Raw genomic sequence first — 23756 nt, forward strand, 5'->3', positions numbered from 1 at the left:
TCTTTCTCTGTCTCTCTCTCTCTCTCACTCTCTTTTTCTGCTTGGTTAAAGGTGAGAAATGAAAAAAATGTGCCAAAAAGCTTTATCGTTTCATATCCTAGCAACAGTGAAGAAAGCAATTTCTCTAGCGTCAGTATCGACATCAGTTTCCAGCATGCGTTAATTATAATTACTCATAAATCCGTGAAAACGTCACTGATATCAGACAATTTTCATTCTAATTTGATTCATGTGTATATTTCAAGTTTACCAGGGCATCGAATGATCATCTAAGTGAATCACCTGTGATAAATCAACATTTTTTTATGGAGTGTGATATGAATGCAGAACATACAGTACACAGTACAGCTCTCTTCCTGTCTGAAGGTTATGTGTGTGATGAGCTAATGTAGCAGACGCTGCCACTGTGATAAGCAGTCTTTGATAACACATCTGAAAGTGCTTTTCCAGACATGGAGACAGGCAGTGATGACGAGTATGTCTATGAGTGTTTGTGCATGTGTGTGTGTGTGTGTGTGTGTGTGTGTAAGTGAGAGTGAGAGAGAGAGGAAAGAGGGTAAACTGAGCTGACAGTGCACAGGACAATCGTTCATCAAGTGGTTCAATCAGCTAAAATCCCCAGTGTAAAGGGGCTGTTGTTCCAGTGAGGACGTGGGAGGTGGCGACTGCTAGCAGCCGTGCAGGAGATCAGCGGGGATTTCTTCATGCATCATCTTCTCCTGAGCCTCAGGGACTTTCTGGATATGTTTTTTCAACCTCAATTCTGACTTTGACATTAGTTTCACAGTATCACAATCCTCAAACAACACCCAAACAATACTGTAGAAAGGATGTTTAACAGCTGAAGTGCTAAACTCACAACAGCCTTTACATAATGATGTCTTAACAAATAAAGGCCTTAATAGACAGTATTATTTTAAACAAACCCTTCAAGTGTTACAGAGATAAAATTAATATATAACATATTTAAAGACTCCATAGAGTTACATAAAGTAACCTCCATCTTTTAGGTCCTGGAGAGCCCTGTTCTGTAAGTTTTAGTGTTGTTATTACAGTATCAGTCAATTGTTTGGAGACACATTCTCAATAATATTTGTTCTTTATTTGTATTATGTTCTAGATTTGTATTATTTTCTATTTTTTCATTGTAGATTAATATTAAAAACCTAAAAACTATGAAGGAACACTTTGCAATTAGGCAGTAGACAAAAAACAGTAGACATAAAAACCCAACCCAGGTGGTTTGGGATGAGTTGGAGCTCAGGTAGTAGGTAATTAGGAAGATTAACGAGAGCTCAGCTCTTGCCGGATGTGCAAAGAGCACAGCCTTCACACTGTGTCCAAGCAGTCGGTAGGTTGGCATCATACATACAAATGAGCACCACACACAGAACAGATGCCTTTCAGTCAATGAAGAGAAGCTAAAACAGCAGAAAGTGAATTTTCAGAACTATACATCAGAATGAGGTTGATTAAAATTTCATTTGAAAATCTTAAAATGATCTGCTTGCCATCAAGCTGATGTATCAGAGCTGCAATGCTGCGCTTTGGATTCAGTAATGCTACTTCAGCAGCAGTTCGTTAGGAAGTGTGAATTCACCCTCCTGGTGTTGGGGGCATTACTAGTGATAGGGATTATCCTAAAATGGGTTGGGTAATGAAATTCATTAATAAAAAAAAAACACTTCTAAAAGTCTACTTAGCAAGACATAAGGTTTGTTAAGATCTGTTGCTTTATTTGAAAAAATAAAAAATAAAAATAAATTATTAACAATGTGCCTTAAAATAATAACTTGAAAATCATATTGATGGAACTGAAGACCACCTCAGCATCTCTGTCATTGTATCTCCGGACCAGAACACTGCTACTTACTGGATTTTACACAAATATATTTTAGTCCACACACCACTATGGAGTTCTGGCAAGAGGTCTGGTACAGCTCCAAGTTACAAAGTACAAGTCACACAGTGGTGAACCTGCACCAGACCTTATGCCAGAACTGTGTAAAGGTGTGTAAACTTATTAATACTATATATTTGTGTAAAATCCTGTCACATTCTTTTACAGTATCATTTCACATTTTTTTTTATTCAATAAAACTATGCATTTTTAAATAAAGTTGATTTAACTGGAAATATTGAAAGAAAACTATAAGACCTGAAAAAGCACTAAGCCTTTAATACACCATGCAGCTCCTCAGCGTGTCAGACACACCCACCTTGTGCCAGCCCTTCATTGGCCATTTTCTCCTCTTCAGCATAAATCCCTCCTGTTTCTCAGGCTCCTGAACATTTCCCAGACCCCCGCGCAGCCCTTCCACAATCTCCCAGCTGTCCTGTACACACACACACAGAGCACACACACACAGAGCACACAGTTACACACTGCACAAACAAATCAGTGTTTAAAGGTCATTCATAAGCCTATATGAAAATAAACCATGAGATAAGAGAGTTGATGTGTAAAAATAAATAAAACAGTGGTTTTATACAACATGCACTATAATTTATATCCAAATGTTTGTGTACACTCCTTCTTTGAATTTAGAAACCTTACATTGCACCCACTGCTGACACAGATGTGCAAATGCAAACACACAGCTTGTCTAGTCACAGGAGTCCAGGAGTACTGCCGATAGTTTTCCCAATAAAACTAGCTGGAGCAGATGGACATAAAAATGTTGGCACCAGCACTGTTCTCTGGAACAATGTCACTCCTTTCGATGCTTTTGGGATGAGTTGGGGGATTGCTAAATGCAATAAAAAAAAATTCCCATAGAGATAGCAGAGACATAAACTGCAAAAGCAGGATAAACTGTTTTTAATACCTTATCTTTCTAAATAAATAATGAATAAGCACGTTTATTGTAATACTATACATAATATACAGCTCTGGAAAATAAGAGACCACTTAAAAATGATGAGTTTCTTTGATTTTACCAAATTGAAAACCTCTGGAATGTAATCAAGAGGAAGATGGATGATCACAAGCCATCAAACCAAACTGAACTGCTTGAATCTTTTCACCAGCAGTGGCATAAAGTTATCCAAAAGCAGTGTGAAAGACTGGTGGAGGAAAACATGCCAAAATGTATAAAAACTGTAAACCAAAAACAGGGTTATTCTAATCTTTTAAAACTTTATCAATATGAACTTGTTTTCTTTGCATTATTTAAGGTCTGAAAGCTCTGCATCTTTTATATTTCAGGCATTTCTCACTTTCTGCAAATAAATGCTCTAAATTACAATATTTTATTTGTAATTTGGGAGAAATGTTGTCCGTAGTTTATAGAATAAAACAACAATGTTCATTTTACCCAAACATATACCTATAAACAGCAAAACCAGTGCTCTTATTTTCAGAGCTGTATTTCTTTAAAGAATAAATGTTTACTTGCTGAATCTCTGCATTGTTGCCCATTTAAAATTAGAGTCCAGTTTTCCTAAGCTTTTTAGTGTTAACTAAAACTAAAACTAGTAGAGAGTGAGAGTGTGTTTAGTGTGATTTTGGGGAAACCCAGTGCTGAAAGATAGTCTGCACTTCCTAATGGTGCAGCGTAATTACTCATTCACTCATTCAGCTCTGAAGGTAACACTTAGAAGTCACAGTTATCGCTAGTGAGAGCAAGTGTGCCGTAATTCAAGCCTAATTATTTCTCACTCGTAGCTCATTGGAACAAAAGAGAAGTTCTATTACACCCAAAAATCCTCAATCACTCAAGCAACATTTTCTTTTTAAATCAGAAGATACAGTCTGACTGGATCGTTTGTGCCCCATAGCTAACACAAATAACTCATTTTATCCTATTTTTAACCTTAGAGCTGATAAACCCTAATATAGCCCTATTATAAAAGACCTTACAGAGTCAGTATTTTTGAAACAATCATGGCTTGCCAGTGCATTGCAGCAAAAAAGGTTTTTAACTCTTTTTTTATTCTCAAAACATCAGTTTTGTGCCTTTACATGTAATTTTCATACATGTAACATTCTGGGGAGCCCATTCTACTCTCTACCCAGGCAATACTACTAATGTCATTGGTAGCAAAATGACTCCAATGCCAATAGATTCACAAACAACAAGGTTTTAAAAGTACTCTTTTGGCTCAGTGTATTGGCCTCCAATTTACAATTTACAATAAATGCGTGAATGGGACTAAAGAATCTTGTCCTGTGTGGATGCATGGCCAAAAAATCTTAATCAGTTTACAGCACTTTTTTTTGCTTTTCTATATATTCGGTAGAGTACTTAGACTTATTAATACTGGTTCATAACAGTCATAAATGGGTTCTGATTTGCCTTATCAGTATACAATCAGTAATTTCTAAGAGTTTTCTTAGTCTTTCTGACCTCATCTTGACTTCCACAGTTCCCCTGAACTTCCATTTCTTAAAAACAACCTTAAACTGAAAAAACTGATGTCCTTCAACTGCTTTTGTGGACATCAATATCCAATTATAAAGTTATAAAGAACCCATGTTTAATACGTGTTATTTTAAAGCACCAGATAATTTATAAAACATTAAATGAAAAATTAATTCTGGGATCTTGTTGAAGCACTTTGGGTAGCCAAAACATATCTATATTTGATCAGATTTATTAGAAATGTAAAAGATCTATAAACTATCAGATAAAAAGACAAGCTATACCTCTGGTCTCCATAGCGATTCTTTACTATGTCTTTACTATGGTTTATCACATCTGAGCAGGGTTTTGAATACAATAAGGACAGTAACTCACAGACTTTTTACGTCACCATTGTGTCACCTGATGAAGATGAGAAAGTGGGGCAGGGACGGGGAGGAACAGGAGAGTGTCCACTTTTGTCCTTTCTCTGATTCACTCACCCCAGGCACAGTCACACTCCTCCTCCTCCTCCTCCTCCAGCCCGCACTTCACTCTGCTGAGAGTGTTTCAGAGAGGCTGCTGAGCCTCCAAACCCAAAATGTCACACTGCACTGAGAACTCAAGCAGCAGGAGACAAATCTGACCTAAACCGAGTGTGTTAATATGCCTCGGCCAAAGGGAAGTCAACAATTGTAACAGACTGGTGTTACAGCTTGGACAACAACACTATTGAAAAGTGAAGTGAATCTGAAAGAACTGAACACTACTTTAATTCCAAGACAATATTCCAGAAAAAGTCTAAATAATGCTAAATAATACTCATAATAAAAAATGACATTAGGATCTATGTTTCAAACAGAGATGCATCACTACCTCAGCAGTGACAGTATATTTGTAAATGTACATCAATCTACTTGAACTACTTGGACTTGAAATTTGCACAGAGAAAGATATTCAGTCTTTTGGTAAACAAAAAAAACAAATGCTAAAGCTACATTAGCTAGCGCCAACGTTACTATTCTAGCCCTGTACAGCTTATAGTACCTTTCAGACAGAAAACAGCCAGTTTGTAACAATATAGCTAGTAAACAGGCACCAAGCATGACAAACGATCTTACAAACTTTTTTTAGTGTGTCTGCTCTCTCAGTCGGCTCTCTCCCACACTCCCTGCCTGCACTGCGCACATGTAGCACTGCAGGGCTGGGGAAGGTAAAAGGATCATGGGCCTGCTGCTACTACTAGTGAAAATTGTTTCTGGAACCACTGCAGTGTGATTTACAATAACATAATAATACAATAATAACAATAATAGTCATTGTTCAGTATATATTTTTCACCTGATTGCCATTTGTTTAATATTTTGACAAACATTCTAAAGGATGATTTGTGTAATCATTTCATTTCTTTTACTATATTAACTCATAACAGCACAAACCCATTTCTGAATATTGATACCAAAATTTAATCAGATAAATTCAGTGAGCAGCTTATTAATATTTGTATCTAATTGTGGGCACATGACTGTTAATATTTCAATATAACATTTTGTTCATGTCAGAAATTAGAAATCAGGTCAATACTAGTTATATGGAACGAAGACATTAATTTAAGTGTCTAAATACAGGAATTGGACAATGAAACTGAAACACCTGGTTTTAGACCACAATAATTTATTGTCCTGACGGACAGTTCTGGTGGAAACAGGAGAGTTGAGGTGCACATTGAATTCTGCCATGATTTGGGCAGCCAAATCACGTGGTTTTATGTTTTTTTTATATAATTCGGGTTAGCACCCAAACATCCCTTTCAGATAGCTTCCTCTTGAGTCCACAGTTAATCCTGTTGGATGTGGTTGGTCCTTCTTGGTGGTATGCTGACATTACCCTGGTTACTGTGGTTCTTGATCCATTACAAAGACTTGCTGTCTTGGTCACAGATGCGCCTCTTTTGAACTCTGGTATGTCACCCATAATGTTGTGTGCATTGCAATATTTTGAGCAAAACTGTGCTCTTACACTGCTAATTGAACCTTCATACTCTGCTCTTACTGGTGCAATAATGTGCAATGAATGAAGATTGGCCACCAGGCTGCTCCAATTTAGCCATGAAACAGGTGTTGACAGGTGTTTCAGTTTCATTGTCCAACTCCTGTATTTAATTGTTTGGAACAGAGCTGTAGTAGCAAAAATACACTTTTTTAATGCCGTTTTTAGTTGTACTCACCCTATCACTAGTGATGCCCCAACACCAGGAGGGTGAGGACTAGCACATGCCTCCTCCGATACATGTGAAGTCAATTGCCAAATCTTATTTTTGAACTGCTGCTGATGCAGCATTGCCGAGTCAACGTCACCTTAGAAGTGGTTTGGGCAATCATCTACCCACCCTGAGAGATCTTTCTCTGTCAGCGATCTCTTGATTATAGTGGCATTGCCTTAGTCCACTGGAGCCCTAAAATAGCCTAAACTTTTAAAAGTAGCCAATTTTATCTCATGATCTAACTCTGTAAATGTAATTGTGCTGTAAGGAACTTTACACAGCTTGTAAAGGGTCTGTTACACATACATCCCTAGGGGATTTTTTGAGTTAAAATTGATTTTATAAATGTCTATGTCATATCATAATACAGTTTGTACTGAAGCTCCTCATGTTTACTAGCATTATTCCAATCACTGCTATCTGCTACCTGAACTGTTTAATGCATTTCAATTAGGGCCTAACCGCATTTGCCACTAAATCAATATAACTGACTGACATTAATCTACTACAGAAAAGCTGCAGATATAATACCAGTAATGATTATTAATATTATATAAAAAAAACATGTTCATTTGTCATACAGAAAAACAGACGATCATAATAGCCAAATTGCCAATTACCAAACCCAGATAAAAACAGGGACATCTACCATAAATTTCAAAATAATCCCAATCAGAAGTCTGAGTAAATATATATGTAGATTTCATTTGGCTAAAGTGCTGTGCTGAGCCTACAGCCTGCTTTCCATTTTAATCAGCATATTAATATCAAACACCCAAGAGACCTGTAACACTGCAATATGTACAGCATGCCTTACAACACACCTTACCAACTGCATATTTTCATATTTCCTAATAGCTTTGACCCCTCAGTGAAACGAAACAGTCAATTTTAGCAGCTTTTCTGTTGTATATGAGGCCTTTTTAGCTGCTAGTTGATTTTATTGGCCAATCAGTTTGGTGGTCTGTTTAAATGTCAGCGCACAAAATCAACACAGTAGGCTAATTTGAGAGGGCTGTATTTTACAGTCTAAATAAGCAGCCAGGACTGTTGTGATGACACTGCTGCATCACATACCAGTGTTTTCTCAAAGCCATAAATTTGCCTTCACAAACACAAAACTGCAGAACAAGTTTACAGGACTCACAGGTTTACTTTATGAACGTTTACTTTATTAACCTGTTTTAATATTAGGTTTCGAGGATATTATAAATAGAATGGAAAACTGTACATAAAGTACATTGGCAAAGATGAATAATAAGAATCCAGCCAAGGGAGATGACACATATTGGAAAAGATCATCCTACTTATTGGAGTAACTGTCTCTACTAGATTTTGGAACATTAGTGTGGTCAGGATGTTGGATGACTATCGCCGTACCTCATACACAACTGTCCAACTCATCACAAACGCACTGGATGGAGCTCCATCATTCCAGAGAACACTGTGTTCTTTGGAATGATGATGCTGTATAACCCTCCAGGGTTAATAGTCAATAGTTTTTATATTTATGTGCTTCAGAGATTCATGTTCTATTGGCGATACATCTCTACAGGGAGTAGACAGGATGTGTGTGTGTGTGCATTTTACATCTCTATAAGCAACAAGTTCAACTTAAAATGACTGAATTATTTATTCAAAGGAGTGGACACAAATATTTAGACATTCAGGAGCAACTTCCTGAACAGGGATTATGTCTGGTCTTAGACTACCTCTGAACATCTGTGTAGTCCAAGACTGGGCTTAATCCCTCTCTGAAAAACTACACCATAATGTATCATAAACCTCATAAACCTGTTGTGTTCTTGAAAAATCTGGCATAATAAAAACTACACAGCATTTTTTTTTTCATTCTAAGAAAGATATAGTCTAAGACCAGGTTTAATCCCTGTTCAAGAAACTGATCCTAAAATTAGAGTTACACTACACAATTTTAGCCTGATTTTAACCTTGATTTCCAGTTGTTGGGAGTTTGTGCTAGTTGTCTCCAGTCTAGAGCTGCAGCTATCGATTATTTTAGTAATTGAGTCCTGAAAAATTGATTCAATTAATCGAGTAATCGGATAAAACATATTTGCTTGCCTAAAAAACAATTAAAAAATACACAAGAGAAAACAAGAAATTTCACTTAATAATGAATGACCAATTGGTTTGATTTTTAAATTCATAACATATATTCACTTCCACGTTGCAAACACAAATATAAATAAATAAAACACAAAACAGACATTAAGGAATAATTTAATAATTAATAATTTAATAAATTAAGTTAAGGTTTTCTTGTAAGCATTAAATATAGGGCATTAATCAATAATAAAGGCATAAACATAAGCGTGCTGTTTTACATTTAAAGTCTGCGCTAAATTCCGTGCTTTGCGTTTTAAAATTAATTAATTGATTCCTTGAGGTACAGAAAATTAATCAATACATTTTTTAAATCAGTTACTCAATTTACTTGAGTAATCGTTTTACTCCTACTCCAGTCTGCAGACTCTGGTAGTGTATGGTAGGCTGAGACTCAATTTTTTGCCTCAAATCTCTTCAGTTTTAGTAACTTTGACTCTGACTCTGAATCTTAAAAAAAAAAAAATATATATATATATATATATATATATATATATATATATACATATATATATATATATATATATATGTATATATATATATATATATATTGGTATATACAGGTAACACAAGGCACGTGCAAGGTAGTATGCTTGGTCAGGAATCTAGTTGTGTAGTGTTTCAAGCCCACTTTTGTTTTGTGTGCTCTATATTGGTTCAGATTCTCTAAAAATCGCATATATTATATTATAGTATATTGTGTAGTGTAATATGTCCAGTCTGTTCATAATCTGTTTGGAATTGAAAGTCGTGTAGTGTATTAAAGGTTTAAAACGCCCCCTAAAAAGCACTAAAAGTCAATGGCGACTTCAGGGGAATGGTGTATTTAAAACGTCTTTGACCCTGTTTATACCTGGTATCTTCATGTGTCTTGAGTCTAAGGGACTATTTTAGCTTATTTTAGCGCACTTGTAAATTGTGGATAGCTCAGCTGGATTTAGAGTATGAATAAGAGTGTCAGTATGAATTTGTTATCATAAGGTTGGGGGGATTTGCCTTGCGTGGCTCAAAAACACAAAAGGCATGTACTAATTGTCTTAGTTAATCATGTGTGTGTGTGTTTTGGGCGTAACGTAAAATAAATTAATCAGTGAGCCAGTTGTCATTCTCTTTAAGAGGTAGATAGATGCTATGACTATGGAGCATTTGTATCTTAACAGCTGGGCACTTTGTGCATCTCAGCAGAGGAATCTGAACTGCGCGTTCACACTGAGAAGATACGCCAAGAGCTCAGCATGTACGATAGTGCGCTTAGACTTATATGTATATCAGCTACAGAAAAATGCATATGTAAACACATGTAAGATATATTTAAACAGATACAAATGCGATCATCTAAACCACTTCAGGATGTGTTGCAAGTCACATGTTGTGACCAGGTGTAAACAGGGTCATTTTCTGCGACAAGCAGCACATGGCCCGCACAGATAGATAAGTTAAAGGAATACAGGATGCTATGCAAACCAGGCCTCATGACTGTGATGTTTGTTTCCTGTGCCAGTGCCCACAGAAGGGTAGCCTAATTTAAATTCAGCAAGCAAGAAGTCTAAAGCCATGGAGATTAGTGTGTGTACAAACTACACAACAGATTAAAACATCTACATCATCTCATCAGCAGGAGAATAATTACAATTTCTTTGAAAAAAATATATAATCTTCTTGTTACAGTGCTAAAAACAAAGCTATGCTATGTTATACTATGGGGCAGCACAATATACTGATATATTAGAATTGCCAGCTCAATGAGTGCGTGTGCACTAGTTACCTAGCAGCACATGCCATATGAGATGCAAGGTCAAATCATTTTAAACATCATACTTCTTTTTACTGCTCAAAATATTTTAAAAAGGGGAAAAAATACATTTAGACTATTTGTTTGATTGCATTCCTATGCAATATCATTGCCTTTTCTATAATCTTGCATACACAGAGTGCATATTAACCCTCTGTGGTATGAAATATATTTTAGGGAGAAAAAAAACAAAAATATTTGTGAGATTATTTTCTTTGGGAACTTATTTCAGACCAATTTCTTTATTTTGATAAGCTGAATCAAACTCTGTTTTATCATGATTGCCCTAACAAAAGTGCTGTACATAATATTGCTCAAAGGCAACAAATGAAAAAAAAAAAAACATGTTTTACTAAGTTTACAACAAGAATGTAATTATATAGTAAGTATATAAATGTACTTTTTTTGTACATATTCTTGCACACATATATACCGGATTTGTTTTTTTAACAATAGTATCTTTTATTGCTTAAATAAAAAATACTCTGTTTACATTACAAAGCCACATGTTTGGGCCTTCAGCCATGAATAGCATTTCAGTACAACAGAATTAACAATTTAACTTAAACAACAAGAACATCTTGGCGGGCTTAGAAAACGAGATCCTAGAAAACTCAACCTCTACAGTTCGGAGGGAAAAAAAAAACGCATATTAACATTATGTATATAGATACATTTATATACCGGTATTTTATTTATGATCCACTTGTATGTGTCATTGTACAGGATGTAGATATGCCTTGTAACATCATAAATTGATGGATCTCTGACTTCTGGTGATGTCTGGTAATACATTTCTGTATTTTTTTGTATTTTATTTTTCAATTTCGTGCAGTTCTAGTATGCAATGCTTTGCTATGCTATGTGACACCTGTGAGCTAACAGCTAATCCCATAATTAACATACCAATTTTTTTTGTTCACCAAACAATAACTTTAATGCTCAAATAAATGCATTTTATTGCAACTTAAACTTTTTTTAATACACACTCATTTACTGCAGTTAAGTGTGCTGTTTATTTGCCTTCATTTTAGTTGATGAAAAGTCAAACTTTTCACTGAGAGCATCCGAGCAGCAGGGCTCCTCAGACTGAAGAGGGTGAGATAAGATCTAAAGAACACTCACTTCCTCCACATTAAGCAGTAATGGCCGGTGACTGACTGATCGAGATTACTATCTCACTGGAGGTGAAGACTACACGATCATGGCCGGCATAATTCCATGACGCTGGCACAGAGACCACTGTCAATCATGTGAGAGGTGAAACGTGTATGTGCTGGTGTTTGTGTCTGCTGGTGTGTGTGTGTGTGTCTGCTACTGTGTGTGTGTGTGTGCTGGTGTGCAGAAGTAATGAGCTTTATAATGTGACCAGGCCACAAGCTTAGAGATTACCGCTGCAATATTCAGGACAGCCTGTCCAGCTGAGAAGGACACATTTGCTCCTGAGCTTGCAGAGGTCTGCATAGGCATAAACACACACCAATACACATACCAAAACACACACACACTAACACACACATTCTGATCATCTGAAAAATGTCTGGTCTAATGAGACACTAATTAAGTTCTGTTTCATGCAGTTCATTTTAGGGCTGCTAAAGATATCATTTCAGCATTGTTATCTCAACATGGACCGTGGATAACACTCACATAATGCAAATTAACACTTTTTTTTTTGTTTTTTGTTGAAAGAACTATTTGTATTATTATCATATTCCATATATTATCTACAAGAAGCAGATTATATTTGCCCAGTATGATTTATTTTACTCTAACCTTGATCATTCTGGTGACTTCTGATAAATCCGATAAAAAAAATATATAAATACAACAGTATTTATTAATATCACAAAATATATCAAAGAAAATGAAAATACACCAATGTAATGTTTTCTCAATATCGTGCAGCCGTACAATCATATACTGACTCTAACTAAGAAAGTAAAACCAAGAGATCAGCACCTTTACGACCCGTTTCACCCATTTTAAATCAAAATTTTGTACGTATAGCTATTTTTCTATCTATCTACAAAAGCCTCTTTAGTTGTCTTTAGATGTCCAATACTTTTTTTGCCATATAGTGTGACTATATACACTACAAGTCCAAATGTTTAAGAACACCCACTCTAATGAATAAATGAATCATTCAGCTACTTTAAGTTGCACCCATTGCTGACATAGATGTGCAAATGCACAAACACACACACACACACACACACACACACACATACTGCTTGAATATTTCCTGTAGAGAAGTATTGCCAATAGAATATGATTTGGGAGTGGACTAGAGGGGCAAAATGTCCTCCAGCTAATACTTTTGTAATGAAACTAATGCTCTTTTTGCTGAATAACATCCAAAATCCATCCATCCATCGATTCAGATCCATTCATCAATTCATAAAAAAGCATATACGTTTGAACCCCAGAAGTGTAGTTTAGTTTTCAGGGCTTATCAGGGCTTAGCTTAGCCTTCTTGAAAAGTTCTTTGGAGAAACTTCTGCATGAAAAGCAGCGCAATCTGATTGACGACAGCTCTGGAAACTGATGTTAACACAGCACAAAATCAGCGGAGCACAGCTGGGGAATTGGGTCAGATAAAAAGTGCTTATCTGCTGTATACACACTTCGCCAAACATTCACCATGCATTCCTACTGGAGAATAAACACTGTATCTACAGGCTGAGCTGAGCTCAGTCCTCTCACCTAAGCTCTGCTCACTCTCTCTCTCTTTCACTTCCTATTATTGAGTTTTAATCTTTAGGATTCTTATAAACTGATACAAACTGTTCAGTAACTGATATGTAATTGAGCTGAGCTCCAGTAAAGCGGGATGAAGTGTGTTAGTCCACGATATAGAAAGAGGTCAAATTGAGGTCACTGATCGATATTAAAATAATATTAGCTCAAATCAACGTTATGTATCTTGCAGTTCTAGGAAGCAAAAAGCAGGTCAAACTGTCAGCTATGGACAAACTAAGCTGGTATCCTGACACACACACTCACACACACACACACACACACACAAACATAGAGACACACACACATGTCTGCTTACCTGTCTGCTGTCATGTTTGGAGGAGGAGCTGCTGTTGCTGCGGGATGGAGAGGAAATCTTCTGGGACATAATGGAGCTCTTCTCCTCTGAGCTCATCCCTCACGTTCACAACAGCGAGGGTGAGAGGTTGGGAGGTGGAGGGAGGGGGGAGAGATAGAGGAAAAGGGGTGGGGAAGGGGGGAGGGGGGTAAAAAGAGAGAGAGAAAGTGTCCGGAGGCTCAGCGCTGGCTCTCCATGCAGCTCCGGAGTTTACTGCAGAAGCCTGGACATGATACAGGTGCTACACTGTGGAGACTGTGAGAGGAGGGAGGGAGGAGGAGGAGAGAGAGAGAGAGAGAGAGAGAGAGAGAGAGAGAGAAAGAGAGGTTGATAGTACTCAGCACATAATGAATCACTGCACACACATACTGGTGCTGTCCACTTTAGTACGTCAATCAATTCAGTGTTTACTTTCAGTACAGTCAGAAACAAGGTTAAAGCAAAGCTGGAACATTGATTTTGGAGATGTTGAGCAAAAGTGAAGCACTTCTGTGGACTCATGGATTCTCATAGACCTTCACATAAACTTTTGCCTTTTATTTTATCTCACCTTCTCTCTTTCTCTGTTACTTTCTCTCCCTAGTCCAAGACAGGTGGCAAAAACCAGACAGTGAACACCTGATCTGTGGTCAGTGACAAAGCAAAAGCATTAGCACCCCAAGAAAAAGTATCCAAATTACAAAGGCGTCCAGTGTTTTCAAATTCTTGCAGGGTCACTTCAAGGCCCAAGCAAAATGGGCCCTAATATATTAAGTCATTAATAGTTTTGTCCATTGCTCTAAAATGGCGCTTGATGCTGGAGATGTGTGAGCACGGAGCATGCGGCATTGTGCCTCTGTCTTAGTAAAAAAATTAAAAGCATTATAATAAATAATGTGTGATCAAGTGCAGTTCAAACAGTAAAGCAATGGCATAAAACACACTATAGCCACCATCTTTACTGAAATGGTATACTGCAGTTTGACCAGCATTAAAGCAAAATGCGTAGACCCTTGTTTCTTTTGCAGCACGTGGATCTGAGTTCAGACAGAGCGCAGCTACAAATATACCCATATAAAACTCAGTTGCATACGTCTTCTACGTTCTTGCTGGTGTGTGGGCGAGACAATGGTGTGCATGTATGATGGATTGTGTATAAACCAGTAGGGTGTCGGAATGGTAGATGTTTATACTTGTCATTCAACCACAGTTAAATTCACTCTATCAAGATGGAGAGATTTATCTGAATTGGGTTTTTTAACAATGAGAAGCTGGAATGAAAATAAGCTGAAATGAAATATGAGGAATAAGTAGCATAAAGTTGAGATAATTGTGTGAAAATGTAAGAAGTAGAAGTAAAAAGTCGCCTGAAATATAATTACTCCTGCTTAAGTAAGATAACAAAGTATGTGTACTTTTGTTACTTGATCCCTCTGCAAAATTATATATTTTTTTAAGCTGTAAGTCATTTTGTTCATTAAAAAGGATAGTTAAAGAGCTTTATGATACACACTTAAGGAAAAAAAAAACATTGTTACTACTAAAGTTACAATGATTCCAATACAAACCAAACCAGTGCATTGATATTTAAAACCTGTGCTGCAAAAACATCACATTTAAAAAAATGATCAGGACTATTTATCTAAAAAAATATCAAAGGAAATAGCTAAATTAATACAGATCTCCAACATGAGTCTACAAGTTATAGGTCAGTCTTCTTGCGCAGTTGAAAAAAGCAGTGTTTATCATAAAGTCTGTGTGCAATAAATGAGCTACCGTTGCTTTACCTGCAGGACAGAGAGGCTGCATGACTACATTACAAAATGAGCCGAGTTCATTTTTCATTCATAAGCCGAGCTCAGAGACTCGGTGTTCTTCTCTCTTACCGCTGCTCTCATTCTCTTCCACCACCTTCTAACATTCATTTAGTGCAACAGCGACCTGTCCCCTAGGCTCACGCTCCGGCTCTGGCGTGCTCTCTCTGTTCTCTCCACGGCAAGGTTAATTAGATTAGGAGTTGTGCGACCCACTGGGCACCGCCACTTAATTTCCTCCGTGTGTGGAGGCAATAGATGAGTCACCTGACACTAACACGACTGTGTGCTTTTCCATTAGTCTCCACCCTTCAATCACTGCGCTCATACCAGGCCAGCACACCTTAGACTCAAGCACCTGTGTCCACATGAGCACCCAGAACATCATCATTAACATCATCATCATCATCTTCATCCCCACAGACTGCAGCATCGCTGTCCTCAGCACAAAACCATTCACTCAGGCTTTGTCTGAATATACAATATACTTTATTCATATTCAGAAGAATAAATACTGAAAATGTCTGGCAGACTCACATAACTGCACAGAAAATACAAATAATACACTAAATTACACCTGCATTGTGACAGATGTTTCAAAAGACAGATTTCAAATCACTGTCTGGTGATGCATTTATTGTACTACGAGGGCTTTTAAAACCATACAAAAAAGCTGATGAAAATATATTAGTCTCTTAATTTAGTATATATATATATATATGTATACATATACTGTATATATATATATATATATATATATATATATATATATATATATATATATATATATATATATTTTTTTATAGCACTGTTCATACACATTGGTCATTCAAAGTGCTTTAAAAATTAGAAAATATAAAGAGAAGTCAATATAAAAAACATATAAATGAATATAAAAAAAATGCAAATAAAAAATAAAACAAGCATAAAGCATGAATGATTCAAACATGATTAAAACAAAAAGAAGTCAAATGAAAAACATGTAAAAGAACAACAATGAATTGGAAATAAAAATAAAATAAGAAAAAATATAAATAAAACATGATTTAAACATGATTAAATATATATATATATATATATATATATATATATATATATATATATATATATATATATATATATATATATAAAAGAAGGAAATATAACTAAATTAATTAGAATAAAAATGCCATTACGGAATAAATGTGTGCTGAGCTGCAGTGTGAGCTGAAGACCTGACTAAACATGAAGGTTTTCAGCCTGGATTTAAATGTGTGTAGTGTTGTGGCTCTTCTAATGCCCTCTCTGTCAAATAACTCCATTTATAAGAAAAAAAAACTTAAATACCTTAAATAAGTAAATAAAACATTTACATCTAAGGCTACACAATACAATAAGAGTACACTTCAAGTCAGGACCTATAAATATTTTTTTTGTGTCATGATCATGATATCACTAAATGTAGATTTATGAACATTCATTCATTCAAAATCTTATGCTGTGTATTTTATGATCTTCTCCACTCAAGCCATTTGCTATTAATGAATACATTATAGTTTTAAATTAAATGATATAGGGACAAACAACACCAGATTTATGCACACAAAACACAACACTGACATAATTAAACCCCAAAGACCACACTTAAAAAACGCATTCAACAAATAACTCCTTTTTTAAAGTTAGTAAAATAGCCAGTAAAACTAATTCTGCTATAGAACAAAATTCGTTTATTTTCACAGCCCTCACACTCCTCCACAGCTGTTAACCGCACACAAAAACCAAGAACACGAGATAAAGAAGACACCGTGAATGAGGTGAAACCAGACTCTGAACTGTATTAACCCAGCACAACCTCGCATTTTACCATACGGTTACCTGCAGTAACCTCCATTCAGCTCTATTCAATTTCATTTCTGAAGCATTTGTGTGCACATTCCATACCTGATAGCAATATGGATTATGTTTAGTCACAGTATTAAGATGCTGTTTGTTTGTCTATTTTTTTAATGGAACAAACGGTAATACACTGTACCTTCAGTATCAGTCAATAGCAAAAATTAAACATTGACCATAGAACGATAACACTATTAAATGTTACACCACAGACTGGAGTGAGACGCTTGCAGTAAAAATTAGGAGTAACTTTAATCAACAGCACTTACCAGCCTAACCAGAACATCAGAGCCAAATACACAGTCCAAAAAGGATAAACAGAAGACAAAAGGGTCAGAAACCAGAACAAAAACACCAAGGTAAACTAATAAAGAGGCAAGCCAAATCAGAAAAAAACGCTAAAAAAAAATACACTCCGTTTGCAGCCGAAACAACACGGGCAATACTAAAAACAGAGCGGTATACATACATCGTAAAACAACTTAAAGAAATCAAAACACAGGTGAGGCTGATCCACCAATCTAGTGCTGATTAGTTGAGACACATGACTATGAAATGCATTCTGGGAACTGGAGTTTTTGAAAGTGGAAAAGTCTGAAAAGGTTTGGAAGACGTGATAATAACATTCTAATTATTGGCTGATAACAACATTATAGCCTTGAATACTACCTGAAAATAATATTAAAACATTGAGTGTTGACTGACAGCAACACTCAAACCTTGAACATTGGCTGATAAAATTAAACATTGTGTATCAACTGATAACAATATTAAAACTTTAAATATCAACTGATAACTAAAGCCTTGAGAATCAGCAAATAACACGACATAAAGAAGACACTGTGAATGAGGCGAAACCAGACTCTGAACTGTATTAACCCTGCACAACCTCGCATTTTACCATACGGTTACCTGCAGTAACCTCCATTCAGCTCTATTCAATTTCATAACAATATTAAAACTTTAAATATCAACTGATAACTAAAGCCTTGAGTATCAGCAAATATCGATATTAAAACTTTAATTGGTATTGGCCGATATGTAAGGTTTTAGTATTGTTATTGGCTGTTGCAAAATGCTTTAATACTTTTGAGGGTTAATTTAAGGATTAAACTGAGTATTGAGGATAAAACACCAGTATGAAAACATTGAGTAGTGGACAATACCAATATTAATATTTTGAGCAAAATATAATATAAAAAATTCTATATTTTTTTCTTTACTTTCTTATTCTATTTTTTTTTATTTAATTGAGTCACATTGCTAAAAAAAAAAAAAACAACTAAAGGCAGATTATCATTATCAAAACTACTCAGACACTCAACTTTCCTACAGGAGGAAACACACAGCTGAAAACATCCCATTATATCACACAGTAGATGCTGATATCACTTCAATACTGGTAGCCATCAAAACTGATTTATCCTCTATAATTTTCAGTCTCACATTCTGTGCTGGGACATTTTTATTATAGTAATAAATCATAGGCTACACATGCCGCAGGTGGACATTAGCTAGATAAACACAGCAGTTCTTCTTTAAACACTGGAGGAGAAAATGCAGGGTTCAGAGAGCGATGCTCAGACACGGAGTCAGCCAGATGGACACTCTCCTCCGAGGTTCATTTGCTTTTGCAGAGCGCAGCGGCAGGTTGCCTTTCATCTACGGCAGCCAGCATGGGGGTGATTGTTTCAGTTCCTCTAAAAACAAAGCAACGGCGGATCTGCGGCTTTCCAAATCGCACACTGAGCAATCTGCGATCAGGCTAATTACAGCGATGGTGTGAGGCCTCTTTAAGCCGTGGAGGAGACCGAGCTTTCCGGTAAACAGACACTCCAGGTTGTGTGTAAACGACACTCAGCATCTCCAGACTCCCCACCTCAGCAAGCGCCTCTTTAGAAGCCAGCGGAAAGCAGCTGCCTCTTTGTGCCGGGCCGATCATTTATTTATTCACTTTCCACTGATCACACTGCTACTTCACACACACATACACACACACAGGCTTGTTTTTAGGCATTATAAAAATATGGGGTCATACTATGTCACTTGTATTATACAGTATACATTTGATAACATATGCAGTAGGGCTGCAACTAATGATTATTTTGGTAGTCAACTAATCTTCCAATTATTTCTCAGATTAATCGATTAGTCAACGATTATTTCTCCCATGTCTCCTTCTCTGCTTGCTGTTGTTATGGCTCCTGTTTCTAGCTCAAAATAATAAAAATAGCTAAACATGATTTAAATGCCTTAAAAATGCCCTTCAAATGTGGAAAGCTGCTATTTTGTGAGGAAATGTGTAATCTGTTGTGTTTGGGCACTTTTGGAGACACAGGCCGAGATGATTGTTAACTGTGTGATTGAGCTCATAACCTGTCTCCCATGGTGTTTGTGTCCCCAGTAATTTCTGTATGTGGTACAAATGAATGATTAGTCGACAATTAACATTTGGAGTCGACAGATTTTCATAATCAACATTGTCAATTATATCAACTAATCAATACAACAATATTAGTGCTTGGAACTTTATCAAATTAACTTGGTTTATCAATTTTATTTATTTAAATGTGATTTTCACACTGGGATGGTCAAGATCATATATCATTACATATAGAAGCTACATATATCATTAGATATATGAATCTCAGTAAAAAGACATTTGCTTCTGTCAGAAACCTGTAAAGAACTCTTTTATATGGCAGTGATTTTCATATTTTACAACTTCTCTTAACTGAAATATATGGAGATTATTTTGTACCTTTACCTATAAAAAGTGCTCATAAGGTTGAAGGAACCCCTTGCTATTCCATAAAAAATATGTTTATTTTTTATAATGGTTTCATGGCTGGCATATCTACAAATAATACAACTGAATAAAACTGTCTTCAGTTGTGTAACATATTACACAAAAAATATTGAGATTTATTATTTTACAGCATCAACCCAGCCTCACACTTTATAACATACAAAACAATTACATATAAATATAATAAGACAGGAATACTATTAACAGCAGCCTGACTTGGCTGTTGATACCACTATGCTTTTCAGCTCCAACACCTGATTTACTTTAACAAAGACCTGATTTGACGAACTAAGCTTAAAACAAGAAACAAAACCCTATAAATGATTAAATTCCCATTAAAAGCCATTTCAACCAAAAAGCTAAAACACCCAAACAAATATAATGTCAATATTCTCTTTTATTTATCTATTTATTTATTTAATTTTAATATTATTTATATAAGCATCACTGTCCAGATTAATATCTCGACAAACCACATACTTAGATGGCCCACAAGTTTTGCATAGTCATGTTTACTACATGTAGTTACGTACATCTAAACCAAAACATAACAATGATATGAACCTCAATATCCTTCCCTCAATGTTTTTTACTTATTTCAGTTAAAAAAATAAACTTATAGATTTGGTATGTGAAAGATATCCAGTTAATATGTGCAGCAGCTAACAGTCAGGGTCTACTGGTGACAACACTTCTATTGCTCAATTTTCATATTTCAATATACTTTTTTTTAATTTGGATTGATTTCAGCTTAACAATTTGAATGTATTTTTTTCTTTAAAATGTACACAATTTTTAGAATCTGTTAGTATGTATTTAATGCCTACATTTTTCACAATATACTATTTAAGCACTCTTCCATAATTACTACAGTTATATATATTTAAAATCTGCTGCACTTTATTTAGTTAAACAGGATTAATTACACTGATTGAAGTGAAATATGATCAGTTGGTCAGTGTTCTTTAAATCACTGTAAAAAGAGTATACTTTGTAGCACAATATCACTCTCCAGTCTCCAAAACAGCAACTTTACTGGAGGGAGAGATGTTAACCTTGTTAACTTTCAATGGAAGTCAATGTAAAAAGAGTTTATTCTACATAAATTTTCTAATTAAGTTTTTAATTGAACTGCAACAAAGTGATTAAATATTATCACATTACCCATCTGTCTGGCAACATGAACACATAATACATAACCTCAACAAGTGATAAGAGTTTGATGCATTTGATTATGTGCTGTAATAAAAAACATTAGTATCTGTGTCTAGTGTCTAGTATCAAAAATGTGCTTAAATTTAAATATAAAATATTTCTTCATCTTTTTTTGTCACAACTCCATACTGACATTTTTTAATTTGCAAAAATTAAATAAGAGCATTATAAAGTTTTCTATGAGGTCTCAGACTTTTTATACACACTCTATTTGTCCTGAAATCCTGAAAACCTGAGATACACACATTGTAGTGCACAGTCTACACACACCCAAGCGAACACTGTAAAAACACTCTCGGTATTCATTTCACACTAAAAGTGATGATTTTATAATAATACATAAAAATAAAAATAAAATGTATTATTATAAAATCATCACTTTTAGTGTGAACTGAATACCGAGAGTGTTTCGTACTCACTGTTATTTAGACACTATTAGTGTTAATTTAACACAAGAAGACTAACACTGTGTACGCATGTCATACTGGTGAGGCAAGTGTTAAACCCAAACCAGGTGCTGAGTCATGTTTAGTGGGATTAAAATGCAGACAGTTACCTCAGCTGGCTATGAATCAGTTACAGTTTTCTGTAGAAGAGAACTGAAAATAATCTGAATAAAAAATTCATCTGCAGTAAACACTGGCTGATCCAGATGCCCTCAGACATTAGCGGTGATATTAATCCCATTCAGAGAAGCTGAATCTGAAACGGAATTCTAGCCTGGCTTGTATGTGAGAGACGACTGTTCCAGGAAAGTGCTGTAATGATGGTTAAGCACTCCAGGTGAAACGGCAGACAGTCAGATCACACTAACAGCCTGTGATGAAAGATTCATACCGGCTCGAAGCAAACTGAGGCAAGGCTCATCACCTGGATCTCCACCACAAGCTATTATCTATGTATACTAAACTAAATTTATATCACAATATTACAGGGTATTTTTGTGACAATTATTTTTTTTTTAGCGAAATAAGAAAAACATTATTTATTTTAATAATTAAAAAAAATATTTGATACCACTTTAAAACAAGGAATTTATTAATGGTTATACATTTTTGAGTTGTAAATACTTTAAAAACATTATTAAGCACATATAGAAAGAACAATGACTTGGACAATGAAGTTTTTAACACAAATGATAAAAAAATACATAAAAAGTCAGCTTAGTCATTTTATATGTTATTATAGTTAAATGAATAAAGTTATTAACAGAAATCTTAATGACAACTGATGGAAAAGAATTCATCTAGAAAGATCTGAGATTTAACAGTATAAATGAAGGTGGAATCATTATTAGTTACACAGCAGGCCACTGTCCCCCTTTCTAGTTATGTGCTATAACTGCTTATTAATGCTTTATAACCTAATTAATTGCATTAATAAACTCCTTTATAAGCATTAATAAACTCCTTTATAAGCTTTATTTTAAAGTAGTACCAAATAATCTAATTTAAAAAATAGTTTTATTTAGTAATATTTATAGTTATATTTTATTTAGTGAAAAAAATCTGTTCACGTTTGTCTATTTTGTAAACAACAGTTAATTACCAGGACTTACCAACATTTTGCATAAAACAATAATAATGTAACAAGCTAAATTATATATAGAAAATTACTAAAAATTACTACAAAAAACTACAAACAAGTGCATAACGTTAACTGCATGCATATAAACTGCAAACATACCTAATTAAAAAAAATAACTTTACAGCTTCACAGTAAATTACAAAACACACACAAAATTAGGGGGTGAGAAAACTGATTAATACATTGAAGTATAGCAATAAATTGTTGTGCAAACAGTGCCGATTTTTAATAAATAGTTTAAATTATGACCAAAGATTGTTGAAGACAGTGGATCATTTTGTGTTGTGTTAAAACCTGATCACTACAAAGCATTGTTATACTATATGACTCTACTGGCTACTGCCTGTTCCTAAATACACCAATACACACTCACCAAGCAAAGCTCTGCTCATGTGTCATTTTTAACCAGGTAATCAATCAATAAAACAAGTGTAAACTAACCATCCATTTAGCCGTGCGTTCAGTCCGATTCAGTTTAAAATGGTATTAAAATTAAAACAGGGAATAAAAATGCTGAATTAGAGAGCAATGTTAATTCACTGAGCATCTATTAATATTATTAGTAGTGAGGACAGTCAGCAGAGTGTGTTGTTGAGTAAGTTAATGTAGAAATATAAAGCTCTGGGTTTATAGTTATGGCGTGATATATATCGTGATATATCAGAATATGAATTTTTGGACTTATTGCACAGCCCTACTCTGTCATTAGATCCCACTGTTTTGATTATCAGATTTTATGAATATAATAGTGTTTTTATTTATACTATGACAGGTTCATTAAATTTGATTTAGACTATCGTAGTTTATCGTCTTGCTTATAAGATCTTATAACACCTGTATTGTAATATTTATTGTATC

The 23756-nt window shown here is 35.1% G+C and overlaps 1 protein-coding gene across 4 annotated transcripts in view; it reads right to left on the bottom strand.

Annotated features, from left to right (window-relative positions):
* Window positions 1–23756, bottom strand: part of osbpl3b (oxysterol binding protein-like 3b) — a 112298-nt gene that overhangs the window by 45848 nt on the left and 42694 nt on the right. For all 4 annotated transcript variants that reach the window (XM_049480239.1, XM_049480241.1, XM_049480242.1 and 1 more), the window contains exons 2-3: window positions 13581–13874; window positions 2220–2336 (exon numbers count right to left, since the gene is read on the bottom strand). In XM_049480239.1, the coding sequence (XP_049336196.1) occupies window positions 2220–2336; window positions 13581–13676 (213 nt within the window). In that variant the 5' untranslated portion in view covers window positions 13677–13874. The remainder of the gene's footprint in view (window positions 1–2219; window positions 2337–13580; window positions 13875–23756) is intronic.

Source organism: Astyanax mexicanus, chromosome 6, assembly GCF_023375975.1.
Source record: "Astyanax mexicanus isolate ESR-SI-001 chromosome 6, AstMex3_surface, whole genome shotgun sequence".
NCBI lineage: Eukaryota > Metazoa > Chordata > Actinopteri > Characiformes > Acestrorhamphidae > Astyanax > Astyanax mexicanus.